Raw genomic sequence first — 18,024 nt, forward strand, 5'->3', positions numbered from 1 at the left:
TTCGTGACCAAATTTCTCATGAGACTTAGAACTGCTCAGAATATAGCCTCATATTAAGTAGCCTCCAGTTTTTGAGTTACTGAGTCTGGCCAGGCATTATTATAAACATATTTAATATACTTTCTCATTTTAATTATTATTATTATTATTATTATTATTATTATTATTATTTTTTGGTTTTTCGAGACAGGGTTTCTCTGTGTAGCTTTGAGCCTTTCCTGGAACTCACTTGGTAGCCCAGGTTGGCCTCGAACTCACAGAGATCCGCCTGGCTCTGCCTCCCGAGTGCTGGGATTAAAGGCGTGCGCCACCACCGCCCGGCTTAATTATTTTTATAAGAGAATGTTAATTACTCTTATTTTTAAAAATAAGAATATAGAGATTTAGAGATAGTAAGTATGCAGTCTAAGGCCATATAGGTTGTAAGTGGATGTTTCAGAATTCCTAAGCAAGTACACGTGACCCAAAGAACAAATTCCAAACCACTTCACTATAATGCATTTTAGGAAATATTCCAGATATATTTTTAACCAGATTCCCATAGACTTAATTCTCCGCTTTTCTAATTTCAACATTCTGAAAGCGCGTGCTCTCAAGCCTTTGTCCTTCAAAAATTATTACCAAAAAACTGTTATTGTGATATTCAAACCTTGTATTTCAGCGAACAATCTTAACAGTCTCAGGACTTTACGGGGCTGTAGGCACATAGGCAATAAACTCCAACGTCTGCACTGGACATTGAGATGGTGCAGCCTGGCTAATGGAGTAGCCCAGTGCCTGACTCCAAAAAGAGCGACAGTGACAGAGGCTGAGAACCAGTCCCCAGCGGTACTCCATATAACATGGTCATCAAAAAGCATGAAAGTCACAAGGCCTTCAGAACAGAAAGAATAAAAGCCGGAGCACAGACCCTAGAAGAGGGGGATGGAAACAGAAAGCGGGCCTCAAGGATCTCCCACAATGCAGGAACCATTTCATGAGTAAATCCAAGTCCCAGCCCTCACTAAGAAGCGCAGAAGACTGCAGAGACTGCACTAGCCCTAACCCGCCTCCCTCGGGTATTCCTCTTGGTTCGAGTGGGCCCAATTCGGGCGGCGAGTCCGCCCATTCTCTCTTCCCTAGTGACAGCACCGCCCCTAACATCCAACCTCCGTTGTTCCCCTTTTCTTCTTCACTACCTTTGACCCGCGCGCTCTTGGTCTCGAATTTGGTTAGCATCTTTCAGGCCTCCGGCTCCCAGGTCCGATTACCCGGTCCCGCCGCTCCCGGTTGCCCTCCCAAAGGCTCCACGTCAGCAACCGGAGGCCGCGGCTCCCGGAAGCTCCCCAGACACTAACTTCCGGTCTTTGCAGCACTGGACCACAGAGACGGTGCCGGCGGAAGCCTAGAGAGGCCGATACGAGACTGGAAGGGACCCGAGGCTTCCGCCCAGCGGAGAGGCAAGATGGCTACGGCTAGGGGCGGCTCTGGGCCTGACCCAGGAAGTCGGGGTCTTCTTCTCCTTCTGTCTTTTTCCGTGATCCTGGCAGGTGAGGTCACCCCACCCCGGAGCTCCGCTCTGTAAGGAGAACCGTCCGGATCGGCCCATCGCAAGTGCAGGCGTTGCCCTTCTGGTTCCCATTGCCCCTCTGTCCCCCCGCCCTGTAAATCCTTGTCTTTCGTTCCCATGACATAAGTTCCCCCTTTGCCTGGACCTTCATATCTTATCTCCCGAGGCACGTCGTTTCGCTTATTTGTCTCTAACCTTTTTCTGGGTTTCCAACCTGATTCCCTTCTACCTTATTAGCATGCCTAGTTTTCTTTAAAGCCCCAGCCACCCCACCCACATTCAAAAGGAACAGGTGTAAAAAGCTCAGCCTCCTTTCTCTGGTTTAGTATATTTGAGACCGTAAGTCTTGTTTTGTGGGCGCTTTTGCAACACTGAAAAAAAAAAAAAATGAGAACCCTCATTTCCTCCTGTTGGTGGTTCTATACTAAATGTGTGTTCCTTATTTTCTTTACTTACTAAAGTGAGGCTAACGTGGGCTTGGCTGCTTTAAACTGTTAAGAGGAAAGTCACGATTCAAGGAATTTTAGACGTTTAATGTATATGCATATTTTCATTTTTCAATATAATATTTAGTGATTTTGCAATTATGAATTACAATCACTAACATCTGTAATTCTTTATAGTGTGTTCAACTAAGAATTGAGCAAAGCTATAAATGTTTTCTTATATGTATATGGCTTTCTAGTTAAGCCCTTACATGCAAACATTCCTGTCTATAACCATGACTATATCTTCCCCTACATTAACATTGGTTTTGACCATCTTCAAGGAAGAAACAGCAGCTTCCCCATACTCCAGGTGTGCACACAAATGATCTGCTGTTTGATTAACTGAACAGATGTGTGGTGTAAGGTTTCTCCTAGGTCTGTTCAGATTTTTAGCTAGGTTTTGTTGTTGAATGCTTTTCTTTGTTTGGTTTGGTTAATCTATATTCTTAGACCAGAGGTCTTTTGCTAACTAATTAGTAATATACATACAAGATAGAAAAAGCAGAAGTGTTTACCCATGCAACTAGATGCTGACACACCTAAAGTCAAAGACTTTTCTTTTGAAAAATAATTTTTTAGATTTATTGTTAATTGATCTTCATGGAGTGTAATAACTTCCTAAGATACATAGCTAGGTGCTTTTATGCAACACTTATGTTCCAATAATGTGACCAAAAAGTGAAAACAATGATCATTAATCCCATGTTAGAAAATGTGATAGTGAATGATTTACCTAAACCATGAATCAAGCTAATGATTATAGAGGCTAATACCAAATGTCTTTCACTTTTTCCTAATACTTTTTATCTTCTGGTCAGGATTGTGTGGGGGAAACTCAGTGGAGAGGAAAATCTACATCCCCTTAAATAAAACTGCTCCTTGTGTACGCCTGCTCAATGCCACTCATCAGATTGGCTGCCAATGTAAGTTGAAATTGTGATTTGTATTTGTGGCCATTAATAATTCAATCTGTATCCTGGATACTCAGAATTACTCATGTCCTGCTTAGGAATCTTGGTATTCAAATCAGAGTGTGTGTATAGGAGGTGATTATCATCTGCCAAACCAGGCAAGATAATTAATAAGAGCTTAAATTTAGTAATATGTGCATTTTATTTTTACCTCTGCAACAATCCTTGTTATTAACATTGTACAAACGATAGAACTAAAACTTACAGAAATTGCTTAATTTCCCCAGCATCATCATGATAGTAAGAAATCATGCTAGGATTTGAACCCTGGTGGGACTCTTAACTGTCTTACCATAGAGTTCTCTAAGGAAAAAGAAACCCCATATTCCGTGGAATCTAATCATCACTCTGGCACTCTGAGTGATCTTTTTTGAACCAAAAGAGGCTTTTTTTTTTTTTTTTTTTTTTAATTTGAGTGGAACCTTGCTGTGTAACCCAGTCTGGCTGTAGCCTTCTGCTGAGTTCTGGGACTGCAAACATGTACCACTACTTGTCTGAGCTTTCTGATGTTATTTTGTGATGCTGTTGATTGAATCCCTACCCTCAAGCTAGTATCCCCAACCCCCAAAACCAGCTTCTTCAAGGACAGTATACTAGTTGAAGAAAAGGCATTAAAAATGCTAAGCAGGGACTTGGAGAAATGGTTCAGTGATTAAGAGCTTGTTGCAGGGGGCTGATTTTTGGTTCCCAGCACCCACATGGTGGCTCTCAGCGATCCATTACTCCAGTTCTAGGAGACGTGATGATGCTTCTAACCTCTGTTGGCACTGAGCACACATGTGGGTGCACATACATACATACAGGCAAAACACTCACATATAAATAATTTTTAAAAAATATTTATATACGTATGTGTTTGTTTGTTTGTGTGTGTGTGTTTGTCTGTTTTTGACAACTAAGGGCTGGGGACATGGCTCCGTGGGTAAAAAAGCTCTTGGGCATGCATGACAATCTGAATTTGAACTCTAGAACCCACATTTTAAAAAAAAGCTAGAGGCATAATGTGACTGCTTATAATCCTAGCACTCCTATAGAGAGACAATAGAATCCATAGAAACTCACAGGCCAGGTAGTCTGTTGTGTACAGCAAAAAAACAGCAAAGCGATCCTGTCTCAAACAAGAGAAGACAAGGACAGATAGCTGACGTTGTCTTCTGTCAGGCATGTGCACACAGGATATGCACACACGTACACATAATGCCAAATAGGGACTGGAGATGTAAGTAGTCGGTAGAGTGCTTTCCTAGCAAGTAGAAAGTCCTGGTTTTAGTCCCTAGCACCATATGAATTACATATAGTGGCACTTCTATAATCACAACACCCAGGAAGTAGGGTGCCAAAGCCAGCCTGAGCTGGAGACCCCGTTGCCCATCCCATCCACCAAATAGTTGTAAGAGAAATAAGGGAAATATTTGGACTTACCCTTATGCTTTGTAAATGTGTTCCAAAACAGAATTCCATGACAACACTACTATTCTCAACACTGTATAAATTGCTGGAAGTGTAGCTCAGTGGTAGAGCACTTGCCTAATATGCACAAGGCCCTGAATTCAATCTCTGGGTACTACACATATTAAAAAAATAAGATAAAAATCACAGCCTGTTTTCTGCTTAAGCTATCTATTATCATCAGATTTTAGTCTTCCATGAACGGTAGCTCTGTCAGGATATAGTTTTGTAGATAAACAGGGTCTGATCTTGGCTTTATCATCAAATCGATCATTTCTGAATTTTAGCTTATGCTTTTAATAATGGCTGGAATAGTGATACACAAAGCTGAAAGTCAAAGTATCTTTTTTTTTCTTTTCCCATTTTTAAGACAGGATTTTATTATATAGCCCAGGCTGGTCTTGAACTTGTGATCTTCTTGCCTCAGGCCTCCTAATGCTGCAAATGTAGGCATGGTCCTCCATTTCCTGCTTCAAACACTTTTCAAATAAATGTCTATTGTTGATGTGGAATAAAATATCAAACAGTATTATGTGGTTTCGGAAACCTTCCATCTTGGTAAGAAGAAACTCAGTTACTGGAAAGTAAGGAATTTGCTCGGGGGTAGTTAATACTTTTCTACCTGTACTTCTGTGAGCTAATTGTCCCATGTCCCCCATACAAGAAACACTGCTAGTAGATTCATTAGTTATAGACAGTCTTAAGGTTTTTTTGGATTTAGTTTCTCATCTGAGTTGTGGATGAAGGAGAACTAGGTCCAGGGTAGAATGAGATCAGACTGCTGGACATGCCCGACCCTGACTGCAAGGACCCCATCCTCCTGAAGCTGGGCTCTAAAAACTCTGCTTTGGAGATGAGTCATTACATTGCATATTCTTCAGGCAGCCCTGTGGGAAACAAAGCAGTAGCCTCTGGAGATAAAGCCACAGCCAGTGCAGAGAGAAGAGGGAGTGGCTGGACTCTGGCCATTTCCTCATTAGGATCTTGTTTCCTTTTCAACCTACTTATTCTGAGTCTTGCTTCATCACATCTGTCCATTCCTTCACAGGCAACGCCCTTTTTAATTAGGGTTGGGAGCATAATGAAACTGAGGAGAAAATTTGAGCTCCAGATTTGATTTTCTGATTATTATGACCTACTTCTATTGGATCCTTAAAGTGCTCAAAGAGAGCTACCTGTAACTTTGTTTGCCCTCTATCCCCACTGTAGAAGATGAATAGGGATAAGAAAACTGTCCCTTACTGAAGATCCAGAGAAAGCAAACGTGTTACTTAAAACTATGCAATCACCAGTTAGGACCCAGATGGGAATCCAGGTTTCTTTAGTCCAGAATGCACAGTTGTCTCTTCCCTGTCCTCCCTTGAGCTGAAGTTACCTTTATCTATCTATTTTCAATTTACTACACTAGCTTTTCTTTAGCAAGTACTATTTTCTTCTTTCTGTTGTTTTACTTAAAACCTTCGTTAGTATCTGGAGCTTACCTGGGGCTGTCCCCGACTCTGCTGGTCTTCCATGTTTTATTATTGCTATGGACGTGATCCTGTGAAGTGTTCACTATATATAAGCCATAGGTAAATGTTGTAGACTGTTCTCTGTATTTACTTTTTATTAGATGTCCTGAGAGAAGCATTCTGTTTGGTTAGCAATTGGGAAGTACTTGATGGTTTTCAATCTTCTGCCAGTTTGCAAGTCTGTTTCAGTGCTGTGGTCTAGAAGCGTAGAATTACATATGGTAATTTTAGCAAATACATATATCCAGGTCCTACTGAGAGAAGGCCTAGGCATTTATATTTTCTGAAATTCCAGTGGCTGGGAGTACAGCTCATTGGTAGTGTGAGTATTGTCCACAAGGCCTCTGACTCAGTCCTAAAAAGCAAAGCAAAGAATACTTTCATTGTAATTGTACTCCACAGTTGTGCTGAATAACAGGTCTAAAGTAACTCTTGAATAGCACATCCAGTCTTCCCTAGGATGTCTCCACGTGGATCCCTAGAGACTCAGGATATCATGTCAAATTGTAAACATCCTGGTCTGTGGATCATCCATCCTCTGAAGCAGTACTTCTGGTCTTTGTCACATAATGAGATGCATAGAAATATTAGATTTATTATTCTTAGGTCGTCCTGGGTAAACAAGGAGTCTACCTTTGAGAGTCTTTTGAGATCCTAGATTCCCAGGAAGGAGTCTGGTGATTATCAGCATGTCTTCAGTCCATTCCAGGCCTATCAATTGGGAGGCTCTGCTCTAGAGAGCTCAGAGTTCTAGATTAAAATCACCTAAAACTGGCCAGGAGCAAATAAAGACATTCCCAAAGGAGGCTGGAGAATGGTGACCCAAGAAGGCTATTGAGATCTTGGAATCTGTGTCTTTTCAAAGGAAAATCAAAGCTAGAAGTTGGAGCTGGAAATGGAGAGTGGCACTTTCTGGAGGAAAAATCAGATTTTGAAACGTGGATGTCTAGTGTTCTAGAATCTTGTATATATGGTTAAGTGAGGTTGTTGGAATTGGGCAAAAAGAAAGGGACAGTTTCAGAGCCTTTCCAGCATCTAATGAAAAGGCTGGGAAGGCCAGCAAGAGGACTCAAGGGTAAAGTGCCTGCTGTGCAGTCCTAATGACCCTAATCAAGGTCAAGCTTTAAAAAGCAACTCCCACAAGACTTCCAATGAGTCCTCTTGGGCTTTTGTTCTCCTTTTCCTCCTTCAAATGGAGCTGGGGTCATTCGGCTCTTCAAGTCTAGAAGTGGCGGTGTTTACCCTAATATTTTGTGACACCCTTAGAGATAAAAGATCTGCAGAAGCTGGAGGTGGTGGCCTTGAATCACAGCACTTGGAAAGCAGAGGCAGGAGGATCACTGCAAATTCAAGGCCAGCCTGGTCTACACAGTCAGTTCAGGTCAGCCAGGGTTACATAGTGAGACCCTGTTTAAAAAAAAAAAAAAAAATCTGCAGAATTATCAACTGTGGGAGGAGCTTTAATTAGACCCATTCTGTCCCGGCAGCTTCAATTAGTGGGGATACAGGGGTTATCCACGTAGTGGAGAAAGAAGAGGATCTGCAGTGGGTGTTGACGGATGGCCCCAACCCCCCTTACATGGTTCTACTGGAGGGCAAGCTCTTCATCAGGTGAGAACTGTATGTGTCTTCCTGGGACTATATGTAGAGAGAAAGATTTGTTCCTTGACTGATGAGTGGCGACTTCTGTTGCTCTAGTCTGGTGTGGGGTAGGAAGCAGCGTTTATATTCAGAAAAGAGGAGATAACATCTAAAGGAATCATCTTATTGATCTCAAAATTAGACCTTCTTCAGGGAAGAAGGAGGGGTGTCCAAAAAGTCATTCAGGGACAAGGTAGATGAAACCCTGATCTCAGGTTGGACCATGGTCCAGACTCAGAAGTTATGCCCCAAAAGAAAAGAAGTAAGTTGGTAGTTCTGAGTCCCTAATTCTCTAGTTGTTTCCATCCTGAGTATTAATCTGTCTGATATCTTCCTGTCTTCTTTCACGTCCTTCTTTGTTCCAGGGATGTAATGGAGAAGCTGAAGGGGAGAACCAGCAGAATTGCTGGTCTTGCAGTGACTCTGGCCAAACCCAATTCGACTTCAGGTTTCTCTCCTAGTGTGCAGTGCCCAAATGACGGGTTCGGTAAGGGCCTCGAAAGAGCATGAGAACCTTCTGTTGTACAAAGCGTATGGTTGCACCACTGTCAGGTGTCAGGGCAGGGGGCATATGTCTGTGACTGTGTACAACTGACTCGTCCCTACTCCCCACCCTCCACCACCCCCCCCCACACACACACACTTCATCCTCTTCCTCTTCCACCATTCCTTCTTGTCACATGCTCAGGTACCTAATCTGCCAGCCTAGGGTTCCCTGATCCCGGTTTCTATTCTAGTGGGGCTGGTGAATGACTGACTGATGGCTGCCTCTTAGAGTCATTGCCTCCTTCTGTACTCTCAGCCCCAGCCTCTGACATCCTACCCTTCATACTTCTCCTGGTCCCGACATACTTGGTGCCTCAATAAACTGTTCCCTACACCCCTCCCTGCTTCCTTCCTTCAGGTATTTACTCCAACTCCTATGGGGCAGAGTTTGCTCACTGCAAACAAACATTGTGGAATGAACTGGGCAATGGCTTGGCTTATGAAGACTTTAGTTTTCCCATCTTTCTTCTTGAAGATGAGAATGAAACCAAGGTCATCAAGCAGGTACTGACTCTGCCAGTGAGAAAAGATTATTTTCACGTTCCTGTCCTGTTTGGAGGGAGGCTTGTTCTGCTGGTGCACACCTTGAAAGATGGCTCCTCAGAACAACAACCAAGGAGTTTGGTCAAGTGTGATGGTGCATGCCTGAATCCCAGCATTCAGGAGGCAGATACATAGCTAGTTTCAGACCAGCCAGGGCTACATAGGAAGCCCCTGTCTCACAAACAGAACAAGAACTAAAACGTTTATTGTTTAGTGTCTTGACATTTCCCTCTACCATTGCTTTCTGTCTGATATTGTAGCAATGAAAGCTTTTAGACTGGACAGAAGTACATGGAAGAAGAATATGAAGCAAGGTATTCAGCCACAGTTAAGAACCAGATAAAAAGCTGGCAGTGGTAGCACATGCCTTTAATCCCAGCACTTTAATCCCAGGCAGAGGCAGGCAGATCTCTGAGTTCAAGGCCAGTCTGGTTTACATAGCTAGTTCCAGGACAGCCAGGGCTACATGAAAAGAACGTTGGACCAGGTATGACGCCTCATGCTTAATCCCAGGCACAGGCTAGAATAGGTCAACCTGACCAGTACAGTGAGACCTTAGCTGATACAGAACAAAACAAAAACTCAAAGAGAGCACTGGACTAGGAGTTGAGAGATTGAGTTCAGTAAATCCCTGAGGTTCTTTCTCTGTGTGTGTGTGTGTGTGTGTGTGTGTGATATGTATATATGCACATATATATAAATGAGAATATAATGTAAAGGCCAGAGGAAGACATCCGATATCCTGCCCTATCACTCTCCATCTTACTCCCTTGAGACAGGAAACCTGAACTTAGGCTGGCAGCCAGCAAGCACCTGCAATCCTCTTGTCTTTTCTCCCAACATCACGGGTTACAGGTGCATGCTCGGCCATGTCCAGCTTTTTACATGGGTGCTAGGATTGGAACATAGCTTTTCGGGTTTACACAGCAAACATTCTTACCCACTCAGCCATCTTAGATCAGTTGTATACAGCTCTAATACGTCTGTCTAGTCTAGCATCTTCATTTTAAGTCAAGAGATTTGTCTTTAGAATGACAAAATGAGTTGCTGGCCATGAATTTTTATTCTTTATTTATAGCCAGTGCTCCTCATATCAGGTCACACTAAGAACAGGGGCTGGAGCCCAGCATGGTAGCACACACCTGTACTGTCAATGCTGGGGAAGCCGATATAGGATTATGAGTTTGGGGCCATGGTAAATTGTAGCAAGATCCTTTGGTGACTGACGCTTGGACCACACCAGTTAGAATCGGATAAGTTCACCTGCTCCAACCAATCTGTTGAGTCCATGCTGTTTGTACTGATTGAGGAATTTTTCTCTTTGACCTTATATGGTTATCCCAGGACACCTGTAGCTTGGGGACTTATGTCTCCCAAAAGGGAGTGGCTTAAGAATGGAGCTGGGCCTTCCTCTTCCTGGAAAGCGAGAGAGGGCCTCCACAGGTAGCTGTCTCAGTGGGGTCCATCTCCTCTCCAGTGCTATCAAGATCACAACCTGGGTCCGAATGGCTCTGCACCAAGCTTCCCGCTGTGTGCTATGCAGCTCTTCTCACACATGCACGCCGTCATCAGCACCGCCACCTGCATGCGGCGCAGCTTCATCCAGAGCACCTTCAGCATCAACCCAGGTAGGCAGAGCCAAGCCATGCAGGCCAACTGGGGTGAGGGAGGTGGACCCAGCCAGGGAGGTTGGTGAGATCATCCAGGGAAGAATGGGCCCGGGCAGCAGGCACTGGATGGGAGAACTTTAAAGAGATGGCAGCCTGCACCTGAAATGGATGGTGGCAGAGAGCCAGAGCTAGAGCTGTTGAAGGTGGGGAATGTAGTCCTTGGAATTCATAGAGACTCAGTCTAAACGGTCTTGAAGGCCTTCTCTACAACTACCCTCTCCCTTAGTCCTATTGATCTCTCACTGTTTGTGTCTTACTCAGAGATCGTCTGTGACCCCTTATCCGACTACAACGTCTGGAGCATGCTTAAGCCTATAAATACATCTGGGGCATTAGAACCCGATGACAGGGTTGTGGTTGCTGCCACCCGGGTGAGTGTTGCCCCTGTGCGGCATGGGCAGGGCTCTGTAGATATGTCTGATTTCAGAGTGAACACATTGGGGAGCTGGGCTCTTGGACTCCTTGGCTCCAATACTTACCCAAAGAGAAGGCTTGGCTCTATTGGTCCAGTTCTAAAGCACACCACCACCCTATCTTGTCTTCTGCTATTCCAGCTGGATAGCCGGTCCTTCTTCTGGAATGTGGCCCCGGGGGCAGAGAGTGCTGTAGCCTCTTTTGTCACGCAGCTGGCTGCAGCTGAAGCTTTGCACAAGGCACCTGATGTGACCAGCCTACCCCGCAATGTGATGTTTGTCTTCTTCCAGGGGGTAAGGGCCTTTCCCCTAGGGCAAGATGGCAAGGAGGAAGGGGATGGTAGTGGTAGGAGAGGAATTATTGACCTGAGCTGTTAATCGGTTTCTGCATGTGTCTCTCTGTTTCCCCCTTGGAATCCTCTGCTTTAGGAAGCTTATGTTTCCTGAATCGATGTGTCACCCCTTCCCTCCCCCATTAACAAAACCTGTTTGAGCCTTCCTTTCGTGTTTACTGTCCCAATCCCTGTGGTGCTACAGCCTGGCTGAAGTGTAAGGTAATAGCAGCCAGAGCTGTGGAGATAGAGGAGACTCAGGAAGCAGCTGTGTAACAGCTGATGTTTGCTTTGAGCCTTTACAAAGGCTGCTTTCCCCACTTCTAGCCCCCCCCCCAAAAAAAATCCCATGATGCATGCATGTGAGAGACAGCTGGGACGTTGTTGGGGCTGGTAGGTCACATGGCTGTAAGATGACTGTTGGCTGAGATGACCCAAGAAAGCAACCCACCCGCTTTGTTGACCTCAGACTGCCCTATCCCTTGGGAATCTCTCCTGTCTCCACCCCTCAGGAAACTTTTGACTACATTGGCAGCTCAAGGATGGTCTATGACATGGAGAGCGGCAAGTTTCCGGTGCGGCTAGAGAACATTGACTCCTTTGTGGAGCTGGGGCAGGTGTGAGCCTCCATCCTCGACCTCTTCCTTGAACTTAAGCCCATCCCCTGATGTCTGTCTCCCAGACATGGGCCACAGCAGGAGACAGATCATACATGTTGCTCTTCATCCTTCCCAGGTGGCCTTAAGAACTTCAGTAGATCTCTGGATGCACACAGATCCCATGTCTCAGAAAAATGAATCTGTAAAGAACCAGGTAACCCAACAGATAAGAGAAAGGATAAAATTAGGTATTGGCTAAAGATGAACACCACTGCTTTGTGAAAAGAATTATAAACACGGTGGTATCTCATTCGTTCCCTGGAATAGGTAGTTCTCTGTGATCATTCAGCACCTAAATACTATCACTCCTGACAAGTGAGTGACCCTTCTTTTTTTCTTCTTCTTCTCCTCCTCCTCCTCCTCCTCTTCTTCTCCTTCTCTCTCTCTCTCTCTCTCTCTCTCTCTCTCTCTCTCTCTCTCTCTCTCTCTCTCTGTTGTTGTTGTTGTTTTTCAAGACAGGGTAGCCTTGGCTATCCTGGAACTTACTCTGTAGACCAGACTGGCCTTGAACTCAGAGATTTGTCTGCCCCTGCCTCTCAAGTGCTGGGATTAAAGGTGTGACTTGCTCCTTCTGTTCTAGTCTTGCTGTCCTATGAATCCAGTTGTCAAGGCTACCTGCTGGAGTCCTGCCTGCATTAGGCTCCTGCCCAATTTTCCCTCCATTTTATTGGGGGAGGGGGAGCGCGGACATAGATTTATTTTATTTTATATGTATGAGTATTTGCCTGCACCATAATGCGCCATGTGCGTGTCTGGTGCCCAGGGCGGTCAGAAGAGGGCAGATCCCCTAGCACTGGAATTACAGATGGTTATGAACCACCATGTTGGTACTGAAGATCAAACCTGGGTCCTCTGCAAAAGCAACGAGTGCTCTTAACCACTGAGCCATCTCTCTGCCTTGGCCGACCTCTTCCTTCAAGCTTAGTCATGGCTCTTCCTCCCTACCCAGTGCAGCTGTATGCCTCCTTTTCTCCTTGGAGCGGTCTTGCTGCCATTCCTGGCCTCTGCTGTCGTCCCTGCTTTGGTCCTGCAAAGACTTAGAGAATGGCTTACAGAGTTGGCATTCTGTTGTTGATTGGCCCCTCCAATTCTGCACAACAAATGATATGTGAAACACCCACTGAGAGTAAGGCGGAGTCCCGAGGACAGAACTTACCTGTAAATGTGGAAAAACCAGGCCTCTTTGTGCTCTAATTTCCTAACTGTGGAAAGAACCATGGGAACTGTAAGAAATTCAGTCTGGGTTCCAGAGCGTTTGAAGACTGTATTTAGGAGAGCATAGGCTGAGAGATCCCTCCCACCCCCTCCCCGCTCCCAGCAGTCTGCTTCTGTTCCTTCCTCAGGTGGAGGACCTTCTGGTCACTCTGGAGAAGAGTGGTACTGGTGTCTCTGAAGTCTCCCTCAAGAGACAGAGTCAGTCACAGGCCCTTCCACCATCGTCTCTACAGCGATTTCTTCGGGCTCGAAACATCTCTGGTGTAGTTCTGGCTGACCACTCTGGTTCCTTCCACAATCGGTAAGTCCCCTGGCCCTATACCTTCTTTGTTTTCAGAGGCAGTCTATTCTGTAGTCTGGGAGGAAGATTGCTGTCTTCTCCCACCCCATACACTTCCTCCAAAAACTCCAGGAAGTTTGGATTCTTCATCCAGTAGCCATTCAAGGAGGCCTGGAAGGCTGCTCCTTAACCTTTAGCACTCTTTATGCAGTCATTCTCTGCTGGGACTCCACTTCTCCCAGGTTCCCAAGGGGCCACCGAGGGAGATGGAAGGGAGTCCCTTGGCTGGAGGACAAGAGTGACTCTGTCTGGGGTCCACAAGCAGTGTTCTTAGTCTGAAATGTAACATGTTCTCACCACGTGGTAGGTGCACGTGGCTGAGTGTACGAGGGGACTCTGAAGGTAAGAAGGCACCCGTTACCTTTCTCCTGGTTCTGGGGGCCTTCACGTTGCTCCTAACTTGAGGCCAGGGTAACAGGATTCTCACTCGGGCTAGGTGGCTCGCTCTCTAGCCTCGTTGGGGTCAAATGAGTTGTTAAATAAAAATGCTTAAACTTTGATTCTCTGACCCTAGCAAAGATCCTTTCTCACTCATTCAGGGGTGATGGTTCTAGATTATTGTCAGCTTTCCAAATCCTTTTGTGTGTGTGTGTGTGGGGGGGGGTACTTTGGGGTAAGAGATAATTCACTTGATTATGTGATTGACTTGGCTCTGTGTGGGGCAGCAATTTATTCCTGCATAAGGAGCATTTGAGTAGGAAGGCTAAGGGTGCTCTTTAAAATCTGTTTCCTTGGAGCTCACGGGGACAATCACAGTGACCTGATCCAATGTCTGTATTTGTTTGTGAGCACACCTGATCTTAGCACCGACAGCTCCCCTCTGTCACTGTGAGCATTCGTGAGAACACTCACGCAGGGCGCTAGTTCTCTGAAAAGCCAGCCAGCCTCCTGTGTGTCCAGTGTTTAGGGCTGGCTTACTTTTTATACTTTGTCCAGCAGCAGAGGATTCAGATTTCTTTACCCCAGCGTCATTCCTACTTCCTCGTTTCTAGTACTCCTCAATAATGGAGCCTACTTTTCTCTCTCCTTTTCCCACTGGATGATGAAAAATGAGATAGCAAGTTCCCACGTGAGGACATTTAGGTGAGAAAGGCACGAGGACCTGGCTATATAGCCAGGGCTCATGCTGACTTTCCTGGCAGGTATTACCAGAGCATTTATGACACCGCTGAGAACATTAACGTGACCTATCCTGAGTGGCAGAGCCCAGAAGAGAATCTGAACTTTGTGACAGACACTGCCAAGGTAGCACTGCCCTGGGCTGAGTGGGAGCATGGGGAACACAGCAGAAATGCTACAAGTGAAGCCCTGGGAGACAGGTGAACCATCCAGCCCTTCTCCTCACCTGCTGCAGGCGCTGGCGAACGTGGCCACAGTGCTGGCACGTGCATTGTATAAGCTTGCGGGAGGAACCAACTCCAGTGATTCGATTCAGGCTGATCCCCAAACAGTAAGAAAAGATGGGCCCCCCCTGGTCCTTCTGTTTCTATTAACACAGGCTGTCCCCCTTCTCTGTGGTCCTCGTCAACTTTCTAAACTTTGGAATTTAGCATGCCTGTTCATGCCTGCAAGGATGATACCCTTGAGAGTTCTTGAATGGGCTTCATCTACATCCTTGTGAATTGGCCACTGTCTCCCAGCCCGGGTAGAGTTCCTATCTTACAACTCATCTCTGCTCATTGTTTTCCTGGTCTTGCTGCACGTCACAGCCTTTTTTTCTTCTCGGTGTCCCAACTCTAGGTAACACGTCTGCTCTATGGGTTCCTGGTTAGATCCAACAACTCATGGTTTCAGTCTATCCTCAGACAGGACCTCAGGTCCTATTTGGGTAAGCATCTGCTGTGAGAAGAGGGATCCCTACCTGACACAGTGCATAGAGAAAAAGGCATCCTTTTGGTTTAATCTTTACCCTCTCTGCTTTCTTTCTCCCTGTTTGCCTTTCTTGATGTTTATTGGGTCCTTTTCTGTTAATCTGCCCCCTTCTGGCCCCTGCCCATTTCTGCCCACCTTGACCTCACCTTCCACACCTTCCTTTCCCTTTGGCCTGCAATCAGATGACGGGCCTCTTCAACATTACATCGCTGTCTCCAGCCCTACCAACGCGACTTATGTTGTGCAGTATGCCTTGGCAAACCTGACGGGCAAGGTGACCAACCTCACCCGAGAGCAGTGCCAGGATCCAAGTAAAGTCCCAAATGAAAGCAAGGATGTGAGTGGCGGTGGGTGTCGGAGGTGTCCTGGGGCCTCTTTCCCTTGAAAGAGTTGAAGATCTGCTGGGCAGATATGGGGATTAGCGTGACAAGGGAGAGGGATACGGTCCTACGAACCTGCATGTTGAGGAAGCAGTAGCCTGGGTGAAGTGAGGCATGTTGAGGAAGCAGTAGCCTGGGTGAAGTGAGGCCACCTGTGGGGTGAAGGGTCAGCTAGGTGATGGAGTTGGCCGGAATATGGTGCTAATAGGGGCACAGGGAGCAAGTGAGAAGAATGTCACCTCAGCCCTGTGCTGTGACCTGTCTTCTTGTGCAGCTGTATGAATACTCCTGGGTACAAGGCCCTTTGAATCCCAACAAGACAGAGCGGCTGCCCCGGTGTGTGCGCTCCACAGTACGACTGGCCAGGGCCTTGTCCCCTGCCTTTGAACTGAGTCAGTGGGGCTCCACAGAATATTCTACGTGGTCCGAGAGCCGCTGGAAAGACATCCAAGCGCGGATATTCCTAATTGCCAGCAAAGAACTTGAGGTGAGACCGGGCTGGGGGGGGGGGAGGGGGGGTCGAGTTCCGCTGGGGTCTTTTTACTACCTCTTGTCTCAGTTCTGTTAGGTTCCTTTCTGTTGTTTCTCATTTGTCCCAGAGTTAGAGCAAAACCAGCGCAAATCTGTGGCTGGTCTGCCATTGCCTCCCATTAGGAGGCCTCTCTGCACTGATAGTTAGAGTGCGTACTTATTCGGGAGAGCCCTGTTTGGATCTGAGATCTGTATCTCCCACTCCCGCCTAGCATCTAGTTTATGGCCGGGCTGGGAGGAGTCAGTCGGCTGGTTATTGAGCTCCTGTTATAAGTAAGTCATGAGAATAAGTATAATGCCAGAGGCCCAAGGCCGTGGGTCCTGCCTACCTTCAGATCTCTTAAAGAACAGACACTGCTCTTTTCGCCTAAGGAGAGCCCGGTCTGCTCACTGGGAAGATGCCGCCCATGGCTGTTGCTTGTTCTTGGTACTTGAGTCTACTGCTTGAATTCTGATGTCGTTTCTTCCCGAGTCACCTAAGATAGGGACGGCACCTGAGAGCTCTTTTCTTTCCTGCCCATACCTTCACCCTTGCAGTTCATCACCCTGATCGTGGGCTTCAGCATCCTCGTCTTCTCTCTCATCGTCACTTACTGCGTCAACGCCAAAGCCGACATCCTCTTCGTTGCTCCCCGAGAGCCAGGAGCCGTGTCTTACTGAAGAGGACTCCAGCTCTCCCGCCAGCTGTGGACTTCACTTCCTAGATCAGTTGTTCCGCTGGGAACAAACCACTAATTTGTCACTGGACTGCCTCTGGGTCTGTCTTAGACCGGGGTTGACACACGGACTGGAACTGTGAGTGGAGACAGGGAGAGATGGGCAAGTTGCCTCCCTTCCCCGCTCCCCTTTCCTGTTCCTCCTTCTCCAATACCAGGGGTTATGATAGAAGCTTCCTGCTCCTGTGTGACGCCCCGGTCACCCACCCTCGTCTGCCCTTTCTGGGGATACCTCTGTCTTTCCGTCCTGCCCTGTACCTCCCTCTGATCCCACTGTCACCCTGCCCCCACCGCTGTCCCAACCACCTGCTGGACCAGGAAGAAGGATGTGAAGGACTGAGCATCAGGATCAAACTGCCTCGAACCCTTGGGGAGAAGAATGGGTTCTCTAGCTGAGCCAGCTGTCTTTCTCACTGTCCTTTCTCCAGGTCCCCCAGATGATATGTTAGGGTGGGCATGCTGTTAGGTGGGTATCCCACCTCTAGCCCACAGTGCTCAGTTGTACCTTTTATTATTAAACTGTAATATCTATTTTTGTTGGGGTTTTTTTCCTTTTTTTTTTTTTTTTTTGTAAATATATAAATAGGAAGTTTCATTAAAATTATCCCATACAGTTTGTACTTGTTGCTTTGTATTCTTCCCAGATCACGATGTTCAGTGACCCTGGACCAGAACACAGTGTGTGTTGCCTTGCTTTCCAGAAGTCAGATACTGTTAAAACAGATGAAGAAGGGCTTTGACAGCCCCAGAGCCTCTCTTAGAAGAACAGTATTAGCAGAGTTTCACTTATTTTATTTTTTTGGTTTTTCGAGACAGGGTTTCTCTGTGTAGTTTTGGTGCCTTTCCTGGATCTTGCTCTGTGACCAGGCTGGCCTTGAACTCACAGAGATCCGCCTGGCTCTGCCTCCTGAGTGCTGGGATTAAAGGTGTGCACCACTGCTGCCCGGCTCTACTTATTTTATTCACTCTGAGCAGGTACAGGGATGAAGCAGATGCAACCCTTAGCCTTGAGGAGCTCAGGGTTGGAGTGAGAGGCAAAGACAGATCTACAACCGGATGTAACATTTAGTGCGATCAACAGGAGCATTGTGATGTGCTGCAGATGGGATTCAAGGCAGTGGATGGGAGTGACTGTGGGTTAGGATTTAGAATTCACCACATTGCAGAAACACAACAAGCGAAGGCATGCATTTGGGAA

At 46.3% G+C, this 18,024-nt stretch overlaps 2 protein-coding genes across 3 annotated transcripts in view; one reads left to right on the forward strand and one right to left on the reverse strand.

Annotated features, from left to right (window-relative positions):
- The window catches only part of Copa (COPI coat complex subunit alpha), a 47,695-nt gene extending 46,363 nt beyond the window's left edge, over nucleotides 1-1,332 (reverse strand). Inside the window, exon 1 of the mRNA XM_059281087.1 lies at nucleotides 1,179-1,332. Coding sequence (XP_059137070.1) covers nucleotides 1,179-1,218 — 40 coding nt within the window. The 5' untranslated portion in view covers nucleotides 1,219-1,332. The remainder of the gene's footprint in view (nucleotides 1-1,178) is intronic.
- Nucleotides 1,333-1,378: 46 nt separating this feature from the next.
- Nucleotides 1,379-17,359, forward strand: Ncstn (nicastrin). 2 transcript variants are annotated; one of them, XM_059281088.1, is made up of 17 exons: nucleotides 1,379-1,529; nucleotides 2,856-2,960; nucleotides 7,456-7,579; nucleotides 7,975-8,096; nucleotides 8,514-8,659; nucleotides 10,176-10,326; nucleotides 10,630-10,739; nucleotides 10,923-11,075; nucleotides 11,626-11,730; nucleotides 11,849-11,926; nucleotides 13,116-13,288; nucleotides 14,470-14,572; nucleotides 14,682-14,777; nucleotides 15,068-15,155; nucleotides 15,382-15,536; nucleotides 15,854-16,066; nucleotides 16,648-17,359. In XM_059281088.1, exons 1-17 carry the CDS (start codon nucleotides 1,445-1,447, stop codon nucleotides 16,768-16,770), a joined length of 2,130 nt encoding a protein of 709 aa, XP_059137071.1. In that variant the 5' UTR covers nucleotides 1,379-1,444; the 3' UTR covers nucleotides 16,771-17,359. The 2 variants fall into 2 exon arrangements, with proteins under 2 accessions (XP_059137071.1, XP_059137072.1); XM_059281089.1 differs by lacking the exon at nucleotides 1,379-1,529 and adding an exon at nucleotides 7,235-7,349 and having other exon boundaries at nucleotides 2,874-2,960.
- The last annotated feature ends 665 nt before the right edge of the window (nucleotides 17,360-18,024 follow it).

The sequence above is a fragment of the Peromyscus eremicus genome, chromosome 15 (genome assembly GCF_949786415.1).
Source record: "Peromyscus eremicus chromosome 15, PerEre_H2_v1, whole genome shotgun sequence".
Lineage (NCBI taxonomy): Eukaryota > Metazoa > Chordata > Mammalia > Rodentia > Cricetidae > Peromyscus > Peromyscus eremicus.